General features: G+C 42.0%; 1 protein-coding gene across 1 annotated transcript in view; it reads left to right on the forward strand.

Annotated features, from left to right (window-relative positions):
- LOC126480997 (glutamate receptor 1-like) overlaps positions 1-15,690 on the forward strand; it is a 502,527-nt gene that overhangs the window by 389,180 nt on the left and 97,657 nt on the right. The window contains exon 6 of the mRNA XM_050104443.1: positions 1,834-1,954. Coding sequence (XP_049960400.1) covers positions 1,834-1,954 — 121 coding nt within the window. The remainder of the gene's footprint in view (positions 1-1,833; positions 1,955-15,690) is intronic.

The raw sequence follows: 15,690 nt of genomic DNA on the forward strand, positions 1-15,690 counted from the left end.
GTCCTCGGTGGCTCAGATGGATTGCTGGCGCGGTAGGTCAGCGTGTTCAGTCAGAGGGTTGCTCGCCCTCTGTAATGAAAGAACTGAGTAAAGGAATCAAAGACCAACTTGAACGGATGTCTTACAGTGCAAAAAAAATTAAAAGAATAGATGGCTAGATCGTCTGCCATGTAAGCAGAAGATCCCGGGTTCGAGCGCCGGCCGGGACACAAACTTTCACCTGTCCCCGTTGACGTATATCAACTCCTATATGCAGCTAAGCGTAATGATTTAATTGTAATTTAAACTCTGAGTCTTTTCTGTTTCCCTGTGCAGACGTGGTCGCGTTACACATCCTAACTGAAACCGTCGCAGAACGGAAACGGTTCGTTTTCGGACATGAGTTCCTGTTCAAAATGTTATGCGACCACTACTTCGTGCAAGTCCTAGAAGTTTTTAACGGGAATTTACGAACATCCTGAGCATAAATGATGAAAATCACAGTGTATACGAGAGGAATTTCCAGTTCCAGTCTTTGCCTGGTAACTACAGGAAACACTCCCGAAAAGCCTTGTCGAGACTAGGAGATCTGAGCCAGTTTTGACTGAGTTCTGAGATATCCTAGACAAAACTATGAAGCCCAAGTACGTTTGACTATCTCTTAATGAGTTTGAAGAGTAAAGCTGATGACTTGCTCCAAAAGTGTATCTTACCTGCGGTGTTACAGTTGGCGGGCCATACACCGACCGTATTGTCGCTAGTCTCGTGCTTATACAGCCATGATACTGGCTGTGATACCACTGATGCACACTCCACCGCTGCATAGGGCAATGTTCAATGTTTTCGTTGTGTGTATACTACTGCTGAGCCCCGCGACAGCCGGTGTAGACACCGTACCAAGATACAAACTTGCGACTGTTATAAATTTAATCTCCATTACATCACTTTATTGTGCTTACGCAAAGAAATTCTTATAGCCCTTCTGACGACAGATGTCGTGAAAAGTCTCCAGTTTCCCTTGTATTTTCAGTCTTGACTTGCTTCCTGACCACTGTATCGGCTCCCCTGTCCAGACAGTTTCCCTTACAGGGGGGGTAGGGCGACCCATGGCAATCTAACACTATGGTTCAGAAACCCACTGGGTTTTGGGCTAACATGGGTATCAAAGACGGACTAAGCAGCGTCTTCTTCGGCCTCTACGACACGACAAGACATTCAGATCACTCTCCCACTTAGATTCTAATGCTCTTCCGTGGACGACTGGAGTCACAGCGTTTACGGCATTACAGAACAAAGTTTGTACGATATTCTACTAGTGTGCTATTTATTATTAACTCCATTGGCGTTAGCTGTCTTTGCTGGTGCTAGATTCCCCTGACGATTGCTTTATGGTGCGCAAGCCAAAATGTAATGCAATTTTTGCAGTATAACGGTCTGATGATTTGTTCAGTAACATAATTCGCAACCAATGCTGTCCAATCGCAATAAAGTCATAAGATGTTCAATTGACTCCTTTATTAGAACATGTTACGCGTTTCGGGACTACACCCATCTTCAGAAATCACAAACTTCAACTCCTTCCTAACCAACCAGGCGTACAGCCTTGACAACTCAAAGAAAGTGTCCAATAACATATGGCTATAACTGCGACACAGGCAGAGTTGAAGAAGTCAGTTGGTTGCCAATCATTAACATAAAAACGATCGCAGACTTCAGACGGGATTTTATGTCCTTTATATCGTTCAGTAACATCTGCACAACGTTAACTTCAGTTCAAAATCTCGAGAAGCTGATTATTTAAAAAGTAACCGAAAATGTGTTATGGAATATACCTGACAAAGTTGTTTGTCGCAGGTGGACCAACAAGTACGTTGTCTTGGACTGCCCCACGGAGATGGCGAAGGAGATCGTCGTGACTCACGTACGCGACATTTCACTGGGCAAGAGGACCTACCACTACCTGCTCAGCGGACTGGTGAGTCAAGCGCCAGCCCACACACGTCACATTGTGCACAGTACCACTGCTTAACTTCTCTACGTGGAACTTCGTTATCGTTTCTGTACTGAAACACTTGGTTCAGCTTATAAACGCTGCGTAGAATATTGGAAGTAAACGTAGGAAATAAATACAGCAACTATCTTTAGTAGAGATTATTTCGGCCTAACTGGTATCTAGCTACTTATATTGGTTTGGCTTCAAGTCTTGCTACCTGATTCGGAGACTTCCACGTTCGTCTTGGCAGAGTGTGTATATAAGAATAATAAACCTGACGTTCTGATTCAGACAGCCCAAAGGGTGCTGTGGATGTGGTTTCTGGTGCTCATTTGAGTCAAATTTACTAATCAAGACTGTAACGGATGAAATCGAATCAAATCGGTTGAGACGGTACGGGAATGTATACCGTTTGGGTGAGAAATGATGGGTTCCACCAAATAAAGAAGATTTCCATAAACATGGGAAGAGGGAGTCTAAAGGGATTCGTCACAGAGGAATTTTCAGGTGGAATATTCTAAATATAGGAGACTTATACGTTAGGGTGCGAGAAAAAACTAGCTATAATATCGCAATATAAAAAAATATGGCACTCGTAAATACGACAAGCTGTACAAAGGTAGTACGTACTTAAGTTCAGTCATTCTCAGATCGTTCCACAAGTCTTTCCCTACAAGTTACCTCTTGCCTCTAAATGAATAATTCACTGGAAAGATTTCTCGACGGGCCGATTAATTAATAGCTAACAAGATAATATGTGATTTTTCGTACTCAACAGCTGCGACACCGAGGCAACCCACAGTGATGAAGAACAATGCAGCTCATTAAAACTTCTGTTGCTTTAATTGAAATTACCTAATTATGGTCCATCATTGGAAAGTTTCCTTTTAATTGGTACTGGATAAGGCCAGTGAGCAAATTCCCGGCGTCATTGTTCGAAAGCAATAACCGATCAAACCCACGCCATTCTCAACTTAAAATATTACGAAAAGCAAGGGAAATGATGGGATAGAATATGCAGGGGCGTTTCTGACTTTCTGTTGTAATACAGTTAACGAAAGAACACGGATAGTGGTCGACTGCTCCACTCCGAACCATCCGCCGCCAGCATCTCATGCTTTTTCGCTGAAACTCATTTAAAAGATACAATACAGACTTATTAAATGATATGCAGAAAGTATGGTTGTCATCCTGAAATAACGAATTCGACTAATTATGCTGAAATAGATGATTAAGCTACCGAAATTGCACTCAACTTACTCGTACATCTGCTTCGTACAAGGAAACACGATAAAAGTGCGAGGATTAAGTAAAATCGTCTATCTTTTTTTCTTAGCAACGTTGCCTTAACATGTGTTACAGTTCTGGAAAATTCTTCCAATGTAAATATCCACTGAAATGACAAAAATATTCACAGATTTATAGATAATGACACATTTCATCAGCTATATTTAGTGGTACTTTACTCACCTTTTAAAATAGATCACTATGGACATCAGTTATATAATACGAAGATAATAAGAATAAAAGGAAACACTTCACGCTATTCTGAACATTGTTTCCATTCACAGATGGGTTGGTCAGCACATAGCTATCAATACCAAACATAGTTTACTTCAGTTATTTTAAAATGTTCAGACAAGTTGTGTGTAAGTTGTAAGAATAGAAGTTAAGGATGAAGGAAAACGAGACCGTAGTTGTGGTTTGTACAATTCTTTATCGACTTGTAGTATCGATGAACCAAACGAACTTTAGCTATGGAGAACAGTCTCCCCCCGCCACCAAATTTCTATTTGCGAGTGGCTAGTGGGAATGTAAATTGTCAGTAAGCATATAATCACATCTGCATTTCTCTAATTCTACCGTCATGATCATTACTCGAGATGTCTGTCGAAGGAACTAGTATGTTCCTAGACTAGCCTTGGAGTTTATTCTCCTGAGATATTAAAAGTAAGAGCAAAGCAAAAACCATTTATTTTAATGATTACTACAGAGCACTACTTACCCTTTCTGTGACGTCTTGTACGGACTATGTAACATTGTTATGAAACTCCTGTTTCTTTTTTCTTTCGCTTTCACAAACCTAACATGTCGTAATTTCCATTCTAACTAACAACACACGGGAACCACCCAGTATTCAGTTTTCTAAGTGACGCTTGGTTAGTATAGTCTGATAAATTTCTCTGGTACAATTCTCCCCCAATTGTATTTACATGTCAATTGTTGTATAACCGAACTTGTGACTGATTCAAATGACTGATCTGAAAAATCCAACAAGAAATGCGTTCACCCACTCCATTGTTACGTGACGGAGACCGGAAGAAACAATATATCTAAAAATGTCCAGGATGAGCGTAATGAAGTTATTGGCATGGGCCACCGTTCTGAAACATTGTTTTCATTTATTATAGAAGTTATCTGTAGCAGTTCTGCTACAAACGCCACTGACGAATCGTGACATAGTGACTTAGATGAAGGGGAGGGCGTGAACAAAGGTTTGAAATGGGTCGCAATACAGGATGGTTTTATGGAACGAAGAGTCGATAATTAGGATAGAATATTGATATTATCGTCTTCAGTTCGAAGGCTAATTTGATACACATCTCCATTACTGTTTGTCCTCTTACATCTCTCTTCATGCCTGAGTAACTGCCGCAATCGACATCCATTTGAACCTGCGTACTGTGTTCATTAGTTGGTCTTCTGCTAAGATTTTTACCCTTTAAGGTTCCCTTCATTAGCAATTTTACGACTCCTAAACGCATCAGCAAATGTCCTAACAACCTTTCTATTCTTTTTGGCAAGTTATGTCATACATTTCTTTTTTTACCAGTTCTATTCACTGCATCCACATTAGTTATTCGTTCTACCTCTCTACTATTCACCATTCTTCTGAAGCGCCACGTTTCAAGTGCTTCCATTCTCTTCTGGTCTGAACTGTTTATCGTCCACGTTTCACCACCATACAACGTTAAACCACACACAGCCGGCCGAAGTAGCCGAGCGGTTCTAGGCGCTACAGTCTGGAACCGCGCGACCGCTACGGTCGCAGGTTCGAATCCTGCCTCGGGTATGGATGTGTGTGATGTCCTTAGGTTAGTTAGGTTTAAGTAGTTCCAAGTTCTAGGGGACTGATGACCTCAGATGTTAAGTCCCATAGTACTCAGAGCCATTTGAACATTTTGAACCAAACCTCACACAAACAACGTCAAAGAAGTTATTCGAATGTTTAAATTTATGTTCTATACTAGCAAATACCTCTAGTTCCGAAATGATAATTTTGCTGTTGGCAGTCTACATTTTAGATCCTCTCTACATTACCCATCACTAGTTAATTTGGTGACCTAATAGCAAAAGTCAACTATTAATTATAGTGTTTCATTTCCTAATCTCATTCTCACAGAATCTTTTGATTTAATTCAACAATATTTCATTACCATTGTTTTACTTTTGTTGGTTTTCATGTCATAGCCCCTTTTCAAAACATTATACTTTCCATTCAACTGCTCATTCCAGTTATTTGCGTCTCTGATGGCATTAAAATGTCATCAGCAAGTCTCAAAATTCTTAAATTCTTCACTGTCAACTTTAATTCCCTTTCTAAATTTCTGCTAGAGTACCTTTACAACTTGCTCTATGTACAACTGAGTAACATTTCTCAACCACTCCTTCCCTTTCATGTTTTTCTTATCATGGGCCTAGTTGCAGTCTGGTTTCTGGACTAGGTGTAGATAACTTTCTATTGTTGTTTTGCCTTTAAAATTTCGAAAAACACAGTCCTTGCACATTATCAAAAGCTTTCTCTAAACCTACAAGTACTATAAATTAGGCACCTTTTCTTTAATCTATATTCTAACTCGTAGTAGTAGTTTGGCATCTATGACTTATTAGACTGACAGTGCACCAGCATTTAAACTTGTCAGCACCTACTTTGTTTGGGATTGCAGATGCTACAGCTAGCAGCGACATCATCAACTTGTAACATTGTACATGTGACATCTGAGTACTGATATACATGATCTGAATACCATTTAAAGACCTCACCATTGCATGTTATGGGGTTGTCACATGTGAATTACGCTACAGTGCAAACTAACCATTTCCCCTCACGTGGCCACTAGTGTCGGGTGTTGTGTAAGAGAACAAGAGCAAGTAAACACCCTAATTTTGACACCTTGCGGAATTATTGGTTATTTTTCTTTGAATGCTGTTAAACGTAAAGTAGATGCGGTAATGTAAAATACACGGCACTAAATCTATCGTGCTACGCTACATCGCTCGTCTTCTAGGTTTTGTGAAACTTGGCATCAGGGTCACGAGCACATTTTCAGTCGAGCACGTTTTAAGGAGCTTTTGCGCATGTGCAACTGGTGTGACGTAATTGCATTATGGGCCAAATGCTTACAGCTTTGATAAACAATGTGCACGGTTCACAGAGTGCACAGCTAGCCCTTACCAATCAAATACAAGTTTATCTCAGTGCTACTAAGTGGTAGTACACTGCAGCAGATTTTTATCCTCTTCCACTTGGCATTAATCCTGCTAGTCAGAAGCACACTCCTCAGATATGTCAATTCACTCGATATATAGTAAAATTAGATCGGACATCAGCATATGTTACAGTTATACTGATAGAAAATTTTGTCTGATTCTGAATGAGATGTATTATATTAAGTTTAGGATATTATCATACACTCCTGGAAATGGAAAAAAGAACACATTGACGCCGGTGTGTCAGACCCACCATACTTGCTCCGGACACTGCGAGAGGGCTGTACAAGCAATGATCACACGCACGGCACAGCGGACACACCAGGAACCGCGGTGTTGGCCGTCGAATGGCGCTAGCTGCGCAGCATTTGTGCACCGCCGCCGTCAGTGTCAGCCAGTTTGCCGTGGCATACGGAGCTCCATCGCAGTCTTTAACACTGGTAGCATGCCGCGACAGCGTGGACGTGAACCGTATGTGCAGTTGACGGACTTTGAGCGAGGGCGTATAGTGGGCATGCGGGAGGCCGGGTGGACGTACCGCCGAATTGCTCAACATGTGGAGCGTGAGGTCTCCACAGTACATCGATGTTGTCGCCAGTGGTCGGCGGAAGGTGCACGTGCCCGTCGACCTGGGACCGGACCGCAGCGACCCACGGATGCATGCCAAGACCGTAGGATCCTACGCAGTCCCGTAGTGGACCGCACCGCCACTTCCCAGCAAATTAGGGACACTGTTGCTCCTGGGGTATCGGCGAGGACCATTCGCAACCGTCTCCATGAAGCTGGGCTACGGTCCCGCACACCGTTAGGCCGTCTTCCGCTCACGCCCCAACATAGTGCAGCCCGCCTCCAGTGGTGTCGCGACAGGCGTGAATGGAGGGACGAATGGAGACGTGTCGTCTTCAGCGATGAGAGTCGCTTCTGCCTTGGTGCCAATGATGGTCGTATGCGTGTTTGGCGCCGTGCAGGTGAGCGCCACAATCAGGACTGCATACGACCGAGGCACACAGGGCCAACACCCGGCATCATGGTGTGGGGAGCGATCTCCTACACTGGCCGTACACCACTGGTGATCGTCGAGGGGACACTGAATAGTGCACGGTACATCCAAACGGTCATCGAACCCATCGTTCTACCATTCCTAGACCGGCAAGGGAACTTGCTGTTCCAACAGGACAATGCACGTCCGCATGTATCCCGTGCCACCCAACGTGCTCTAGAAGGTGTAAGTCAACTACCCTGGCCAGCAAGATCTCCGGATCTGTCCCCCATTGAGCATGTTTGGGACTGGATGAAGCGTCGTCTCACGCGGTCTGCACGTCCAGCACGAACGCTGGTCCAACTGAGGCGCCAGGTGGAAATGGCATGGCAAGCCGTTCCGCAGGACTACATCCAGCATCTCTACGATCGTCTCCATGGGAGAATAGCAGCCTGCATTGCTGCGAAAGGTGGATATACACTGTACTAGTGCCGACATTGTGCATGCTCTGTTGCCTGTGTCTATGTGCCTGTGGTTCTGTCAGTGTGATCATGTGATGTATCTGACCCCAGGAATGTGTCAATAAAGTTTCCCCTTCCTGGGACAATGAATTCACGGTGTTCTTATTTCAACTTCCAGGAGTGTATATTAATCCATTTCAGGCGTTAAGAACGAAAAACCAAATAATCGTCGATTATGAGACTGTAGAATTTATTCATGTGTCTGACATCTGTTGATCGTATGGTGGGTCAGGTTCCATACATAAACAATTCTCTAAAAGCTGTCTCTTGGTTTCTTTGGCATTCTCTTAGATGTGGGATCGAAGACAGTGTACTTTTAGTCCTTATGGTTCTCAGCGCCTCATTTGAATTCTAGTCAAGTTTCAGTGATGGTAGACAGTACTACTTGTATTTAAGCATTTACACCAATGGAAGTTTGTATTTGGAGCTGGTCGTTTACTGTGCAGGAACTCTGATGAATCTGTTTGAAGTGCTATCAAAACAAGAATATCCAGGGAAACTAAGCCGCAAAGGAACTAGGGCATCCCAGACCAGATCTGTTGACTGAGAAAGTGACAGAATGAAATACGGGTGATTATAAGGGATCATTTAACAAAGAAGTACATAATAAGCGTAAGTTGTTGTGTGGGTGGAACGTAAGAATGTCTGATTTTCAGCCCATAAGTTAATTCGTTAACTAATACTTGTGTTAGGCGTCTGCACATTCGTTCAAAAAATAAAATAGCACGAAAACTCCCACTTACACAAAAATGCGAAACAGGAATTAGCGAAAGATTAAACATTATTTAGTTGTTGCACTAAATTGTACTTAAGTATGTACAAAACAACAAAAGTCCAAAAAATCATCCTTTCTTTTTTCAGACGGGTTGTGCATATTGTTATCATTTTTATCCCCGGCTGTAGGGGTATAAATATGCTGATAAGCTTGATTGTTATATAGCACATGCTGTTATTTTCAAATTCTCATGTTTATCTGAATCTCAGAATTTGTGAACATCCAGAATATGTACTCATGAGCCGCCACTGGTGGCCACCGATCATCGTGCATGCTGCTCGGTGATAGATGTCCAGAGGAATATTTTTATTTGCTTTTATTCTAGTAATCATCCACTGACTTTTTTACAAACACAGTGCATAACAAAAAAAAAGTGGGATACCGACAAGAAAAGGAGGAAGCCAACTGAAATTTTACGAGTTGAGCGAGAGTGAGGTGGTGTTGTATTACAAAATGGAGTCAAATTTATAAATAACTAGAAAGTATGAGCGCACTTGGCAGTATGATGTTGCACCCAGTGATCGCTCAATGTCATTCAATACCATCACGACGACATCCCTCGATCGACGTTAGCACTCGTGTTCACTCATCTTCATACATGGCAGTGGACGTTTGAAAATTCATGACGCTAGTTCAATTGTCAGTTGATTTAAATGTTATTCCCGGCTGACTCTTAATTCAATTACTGCCACGGGGGTGAGGAGAAAGAACACATCCTGGTGTTACCATCATTATGTATATTTAGATGTTCGATTAATCTGAATGGTTTGCAATGTTCCAGCGATTCTATTCGATCTCTATGCTGATGTACCGACAAGGACCATTTTCGCAGATAAACATGCAAGTACGTAATGGATGTTCAGTTCCTCAATATAGTTCGTCGCACTCGCATTATACATCCACTGTAAAAACCATCTCATGCATTTACATTTTTGGTGTCCCACAATATTGATTGGCTAAATATTATGACGATACGTTGTATACAACTTCCACAGATATTGTTTATCATGTAGTCAAGACTTCGTAATGTAGCCAAAATCGTGCATGAAATTGAAATGTAATTTGTTTATTAACACTTTTCTTTTCACTGACTAAATATAAAATATGAATCGGGATTGGAGGTGATGATCCTATCCTTTTCAGTATTAGAATGGTCAATATCGTGTTCTGAATAACGCGTGTCATATAATGTCCAAAAATTTACACGACCCAAGCTCTCAATTCGGCACTTAAATGTCTATTCTTCGCTCTCGAAATGTTCGATGTGACTATTTCACACGCAGGGTTCAATTTAACGGTGTATGCACTGTTTTTAGTATTTTAGGTACCCGTTAATATCTGGTAGTTAATAAAGGAACTATTTTTATGCTGACGTGTTGTTTGTATCAGTTACCCCTGCAACCTTGCAAGGATAAGATTCCCTTAATGCCCCGCGCAGACGCGTTTCGCAATTTTATAAAATGCAGAATTACGTAAACTATAGTTTTCCGTTGCGTACAACTTTCGTGGGTTCCACAACCATAATAGTTTCCCAAGAGTATTTTTCCCAGGTAACACAAAGTTAGAATTATGTTGTCGGAATCATTTTCACTTCACCCGACAATAAACGTCTCTGATCACCTCGTCACACAATGTATTTTAAACGTGCTTGAAGAGTCTTCAAATAATCTCCTTAACGAATTTCGCAGTCGCGTACCACTTTTTCATCGGCTGGCCCGATCGCGATAACTGAAGGTAGAGAGCTCGATAATGTGTTACATGTTCTTTTTATATGTATTAAGAAACAAACGCGCCCCTATCTCTTTCTGTCCCGCTTGGTCTTTGCTACTTTGCTTTATTACTTTTCATTATATTGCTTCTTAGTAATACTGTTGTTGTTGTGGTCTTCAGTCCTGAGACTGGTTTGATGCAGCTCTCCATGCTACTCTATCCTGTGCAAGCTTTTTCATCTCCCAGTACCTACTGCAACCTACATCCTTCTGAATCTGCTTAGTGTATTCATCTCTTGGTCTCCCTCTACGATTTTTACCCTCCACGCTGCCCTCCAATACTAAATTGGTGATCCCTTGATGCCTCAGAACATGTCCTACCAACCGATCCCTTCTTCTGGTCAAGTTGTGCCACAAACTTCTCTTCTCCCCAATCCTATTCAATACTTCCTCATTAGTTATGTGATCTACCCATCTAATCTTCAGCATTCTTCTGTAGCACCACATTTCGAAAGCTTCTATTCTCTTCTTGTCCAAACTATTTATCGTCCATGTTTCACTTCCATACATGGCTACACTCCATACGAATACTTTCAGAAATGACTTCCTGACACTTAAATCAATACTGGATGTTAACAAATTTCTCTTCTTCAGAAACGCTTTCCTTGCCATTGCCAGCCTACATTTTATATCCTCTCTACTTCGACCATCATCAGTTATTTTGCTCCCCAAATAGCAAAACTCCTTTACTACTTTAAGTGCCTCATTTCCTAATCTAATTCCCTCAGCATCACCCGACTTAATTAGACTACATTCCATTATCCTTGTTTTGCTTTTGTTGATGTTCATCTTATATCCTCCTTTCAAGACACTGTCCATTCCATTCAACTGCTCTTCCAAGTCCTTTGCTGTCTCTGACAGAATTACAATGTCATCGGCGAACCTCAAAGTTTTTATTTCTTCTCCATGAATTTTAATACCTACTCCGAATTTTTCTTTTGTTTCCTTTACTGCTTGCTCAATATACAGATTGAACAACATCGGGGAGAGGCTACAACCCTGTCTTACTCCCTTCCCAACCACTGCTTTCCTTTCATGTCCCTCGACTCTTATAACTGCCATCTGGTTTCTGTACAAATTGTAAACAGCCTTTCGCTCCCTGTATTTTACCCCTGCCACCTTTAGAATTTTAAAGAGAGTATTCCAGTCAACATTGTCAAAAGCTTTCTCTAAGTCTACAAATGCTAGAAACGTAGGTTTGCCTTTCCTTAATCTTTCTTCTAAGATAAGTCGTAAGGTCAGTATTGCCTCACGTGTTCCAGTGTTTCTACGGAATCCAAACTGATCTTCCCCGAGGTTGGCTTCTACTAGTTTTTCCATTCGTCTGTAAAGAATTCGTGTTAGTATTTTGCAGCTGTGACTTATTAAGCTGATAGTTCGGTAATTTTCACATCTGTCAACACCTGCTTTCTTTGGGATTGGAATTATTATATTCTTCTTGAAGTCTGAGGGTATTTCGCCTGTTTCATACATCTTGCTCACCAGATGGTAGAGTTTTGTCAGGACTGGCTCTCCCACGGCCGTCAGTAGTTCCAATGGAATATTGTCTACTCCGGGGGCCTTGTTTCGACTCAGGTCTTTCTGTGCTCTGTCAAACTCTTCACGCAGTATCATATCTCCCATTTCATCTTCATCTACATCCTCTTCCATTTCCATAATATTGTCCTCAAGTACATCGCCCTTGTATAGACCCTCTATATACTCCTTCCACCTTTCTGCTTTCCCTTCTTTGCTTAGAACTGGGTTTCCATCTGAGCTCTTGATATTCATACAAGTCGTTCTCTTATCTCCAAAGGTCTCTTTAATTTTCCTATAGGCGGTATCTATCTTACCCCTAGTGAGATAGGCCTCTACATCCTTACATTTGTCCTCTAGCCATCCCTGCTTAGCCATTTTGCACTTCCTGTCGATCTCATTTTTGAGACGTTTGTATTCCTTTTTGCCTGTTTCACTTACTGCATTTTTATATTTTCTCCTTTCATCAATTAAATTCAATATTTCTTCTGTTACCCAAGGATTTCTACTAGCCCTCGTCTTTTTACCTACTTGATCCTCTGCTGCCTTCACTACTTCATCCCTCAAAGCTACCCATTCTTCTTCTACTGTATTTATTTCCCCCATCCCTGTCAATTGCTCCCTTATGCTCTCCCTGAATCTCTGTACAACCTCTGGTTCTTTTAGTTTATCCAGGTCCCATCTCCTTAAATTCCCACCTTTTTGCAGTTTCTTCAGTTTTAATCTACAGGTCATAACCAATAGATTGTGGTCAGAGTCCACATCTGCCCCTGGAAATGTCTTACAATTTAAAACCTGGTTCCTAAATCTCTGTCTTACCATTATATAATCTATCTGATACCTTTTAGTATCTCCAGGGTTCTTCCATGTATACAACCTTCTTTCATGATTCTTAAACCAAGTGTTAGTTATGATTATGTTGTGCTCTGTGCAAAATTCTACCAGGCGGCTTCCTCTTTCATTTCTGTCCCCCAATCCATATTCACCTACTATGTTTCCTTCTCTCCCATTTCCTACACTCGAATTCCAGTCACCCATGACTATTAAATTTTCGTCTCCCTTCACAATCTGAATAATTTCTTTTATTTCATCATACATTTCTTCAATTTCTTCGTCATCTGCAGAGCTAGTTGGCATATAAACTTGTACTACTGTAGTAGGCGTGGGCTTCGTATCTATCTTGGCCACAATAATGCGTTCACTATGCTGTTTGTAGTAGCTTACCCGCATTCCTATTTTCCTATTCATTATTAAACCTACTCCTGCATTACCCCTATTTGATTTTGTGTTTATAACCCTGTAGTCACCTGACCAGAAGTCTTGTTCCTCCTGCCACCGAACTTCACTAATTCCCACTATATCTAACTTCAACCTATCCATTTCCCTTTTTAAATTTTCTAACCTACCTGCCCGATTAAGGGATCTGACATTCCACTCTCCGATCCGTAGAACGCCAGTTTTCTTTTTCCTGATAACGACATCCTCTTGAGTAGTCCCCGCCCGGAGATCCGAATGGGGGACTATTTTACCTCCGGAATATTTTACCCAAGAGGACGCCATCATCATGTAATCATACAGTAAAGCTGCATGCCCTCGGGAAAAATTACGGCTGTAGTTTCCCCTTGCTTTCAGCCGTTCGCAGTACCAGCACAGCAAGGCCGTTTTGGTTATTGTTACAAGGCCAGATCAGTCAATCATCCAGACTGTTGCCCTTGCAACTACTGAAAAGGCTGCTGCCCCTCTTCAGGAACCACACGTTTGTCTGGCCTCTCAACAGATACCCCTCCGTTGTGGTTGCACCTACGGTACGGCTATCTGTATCGCTGAGGCACGCAAGCCTCCCCACCAACGGCAAGGTCCATGGTTCATGGTTCGTATTACTTTCCCCTTTTTAATTCTTCCAAAACAAAGGCTATTTATCCCCGATTTTAATTAATGATGCTAATTGAGACGCCTGCCCGCAAAGTACCGTTATAACCCCCGCTGGTCTGGATGCATGCACTGATTTAGTGGGACGGGTGTCATAAAGCTGAGGTAGGCTGGACGCTAACTGTTGTAATTAGTGTCTGATATAGTACTGTGATATGGTTGGGAGCAGGATACAGGGGCTGCTGGAGTGGAAGGCTGAGCAACAAATTGAGGATAGAATATAAAATGTAATTTACTACGCAAGAAAATTCATGCAATGTACTGGTAACAACATACTGACCTACAACTTGTTCAAATTAAATGTACATCAGCTGATTTAACATGAATCATCAACAAGTTACCTAACACCAAACAATCTGCAAATACGAGATTTAAACCTTTCCCAAAATTTTAATGCTTGTAAAATGTAATTACGAAACAGAAAATTACCAAACTGGTCACTGTATTTAAGCCTTTCATAACCTAATGGGCAAAGAGGCTTACAGGAAATATCACAGACGTATAGCAATATCTGCCGTTACAGCACTGTCTTACGTGACCTTGTGTGCCACAATGATTCACAGAACCAACTCATATAGTTAAATGGTAAATATTACCCACAATGACGCTTGCGTTATCTTACGTAGCACACCGATTTACCAAGACAATGCAATTAATGCGAAGTACAGTCTGGTCCAGAAAAACGAGTGCCCTACTACTGATTAAACTACTCAGAATCAGTAATGAACTGTTTTACAAGGCAAGCACATCCAGTACATACAAGTTAACAAGACAGTGCTTCCATTAGAATTATACCACAGAACTATCAATAGTCGTAGGCCAGACGGTGATTCGAAAAGGATTGATAACAAGTTATCGCACTGTTGGCGGTTGGCACTAAACCCCTGGGCGTGCGATAGATGTGTGGGCCAGAAACCCCGATGCAACAGGAGCCGTTAACAACTGTACCCACAGAACTCTTTCTAAACCACACCGTTAAATGACGTCAAAGGGGTTTCCAAAACAGTTTAACGCTCAACAGTAGTGGGTAAGAGAAAAGAACAAAAACACACACACACGGCACTTACAATTAGCCTTGAATTATTCCTAGCTGTGGTTAAGATTGAATTAATTTTAATCCAACAGGTAGTCCGCCCCGGTAGCTGAGTGGTCAGCGTGACAGACTGTCAATCCTAAGGGCCTGGGTTCGATTCCCGGCTGGGTCGGAAATTTTCTCCGCTCAGGGACTGGGTGTTGTGTTGTCCTAATCATCATCATTTCATCCCCATCGACGCGCAGGTCGCCGAAGTGGCGTCAAATCGAAAGACCTGCACCAGGCGAACGGTCTACCCGACGGGAGGCCCTAGCCACACGACATTTCCATTTATCCAACAGGTAAACAGTTGTGTCACAGTAGACTTAAACTTTACTTGACTAGCGTGACAATTTGGGCGTCCCTTAACTGATATAAGTTCAGCAACAAACTGAAATGCAATTTAAAGACACTCAAGTAAGAGTATTGTGAAGCACTTCAACAACTTAAGCAAACACGCCCACATAGGCACTCCAGTTCATACGTAAATCAACCAGGGCACAAGTCAGTATTTCGACATGCGACGTGGGAACACTCACTGCTCAGCAGCGCAAGGCAGAATACGACAGAAAGAAGTCTCGCTGTAACTCCACCAGATGAAGATCCACCAAACTAACAGCTCACCTTTAACAATATTAACCGAATGCCGCTAATAAGGTAATGGCCA

This window comes from Schistocerca serialis, chromosome 5, assembly GCF_023864345.2.
Source record: "Schistocerca serialis cubense isolate TAMUIC-IGC-003099 chromosome 5, iqSchSeri2.2, whole genome shotgun sequence".
Classification (NCBI taxonomy): domain Eukaryota; kingdom Metazoa; phylum Arthropoda; class Insecta; order Orthoptera; family Acrididae; genus Schistocerca; species Schistocerca serialis.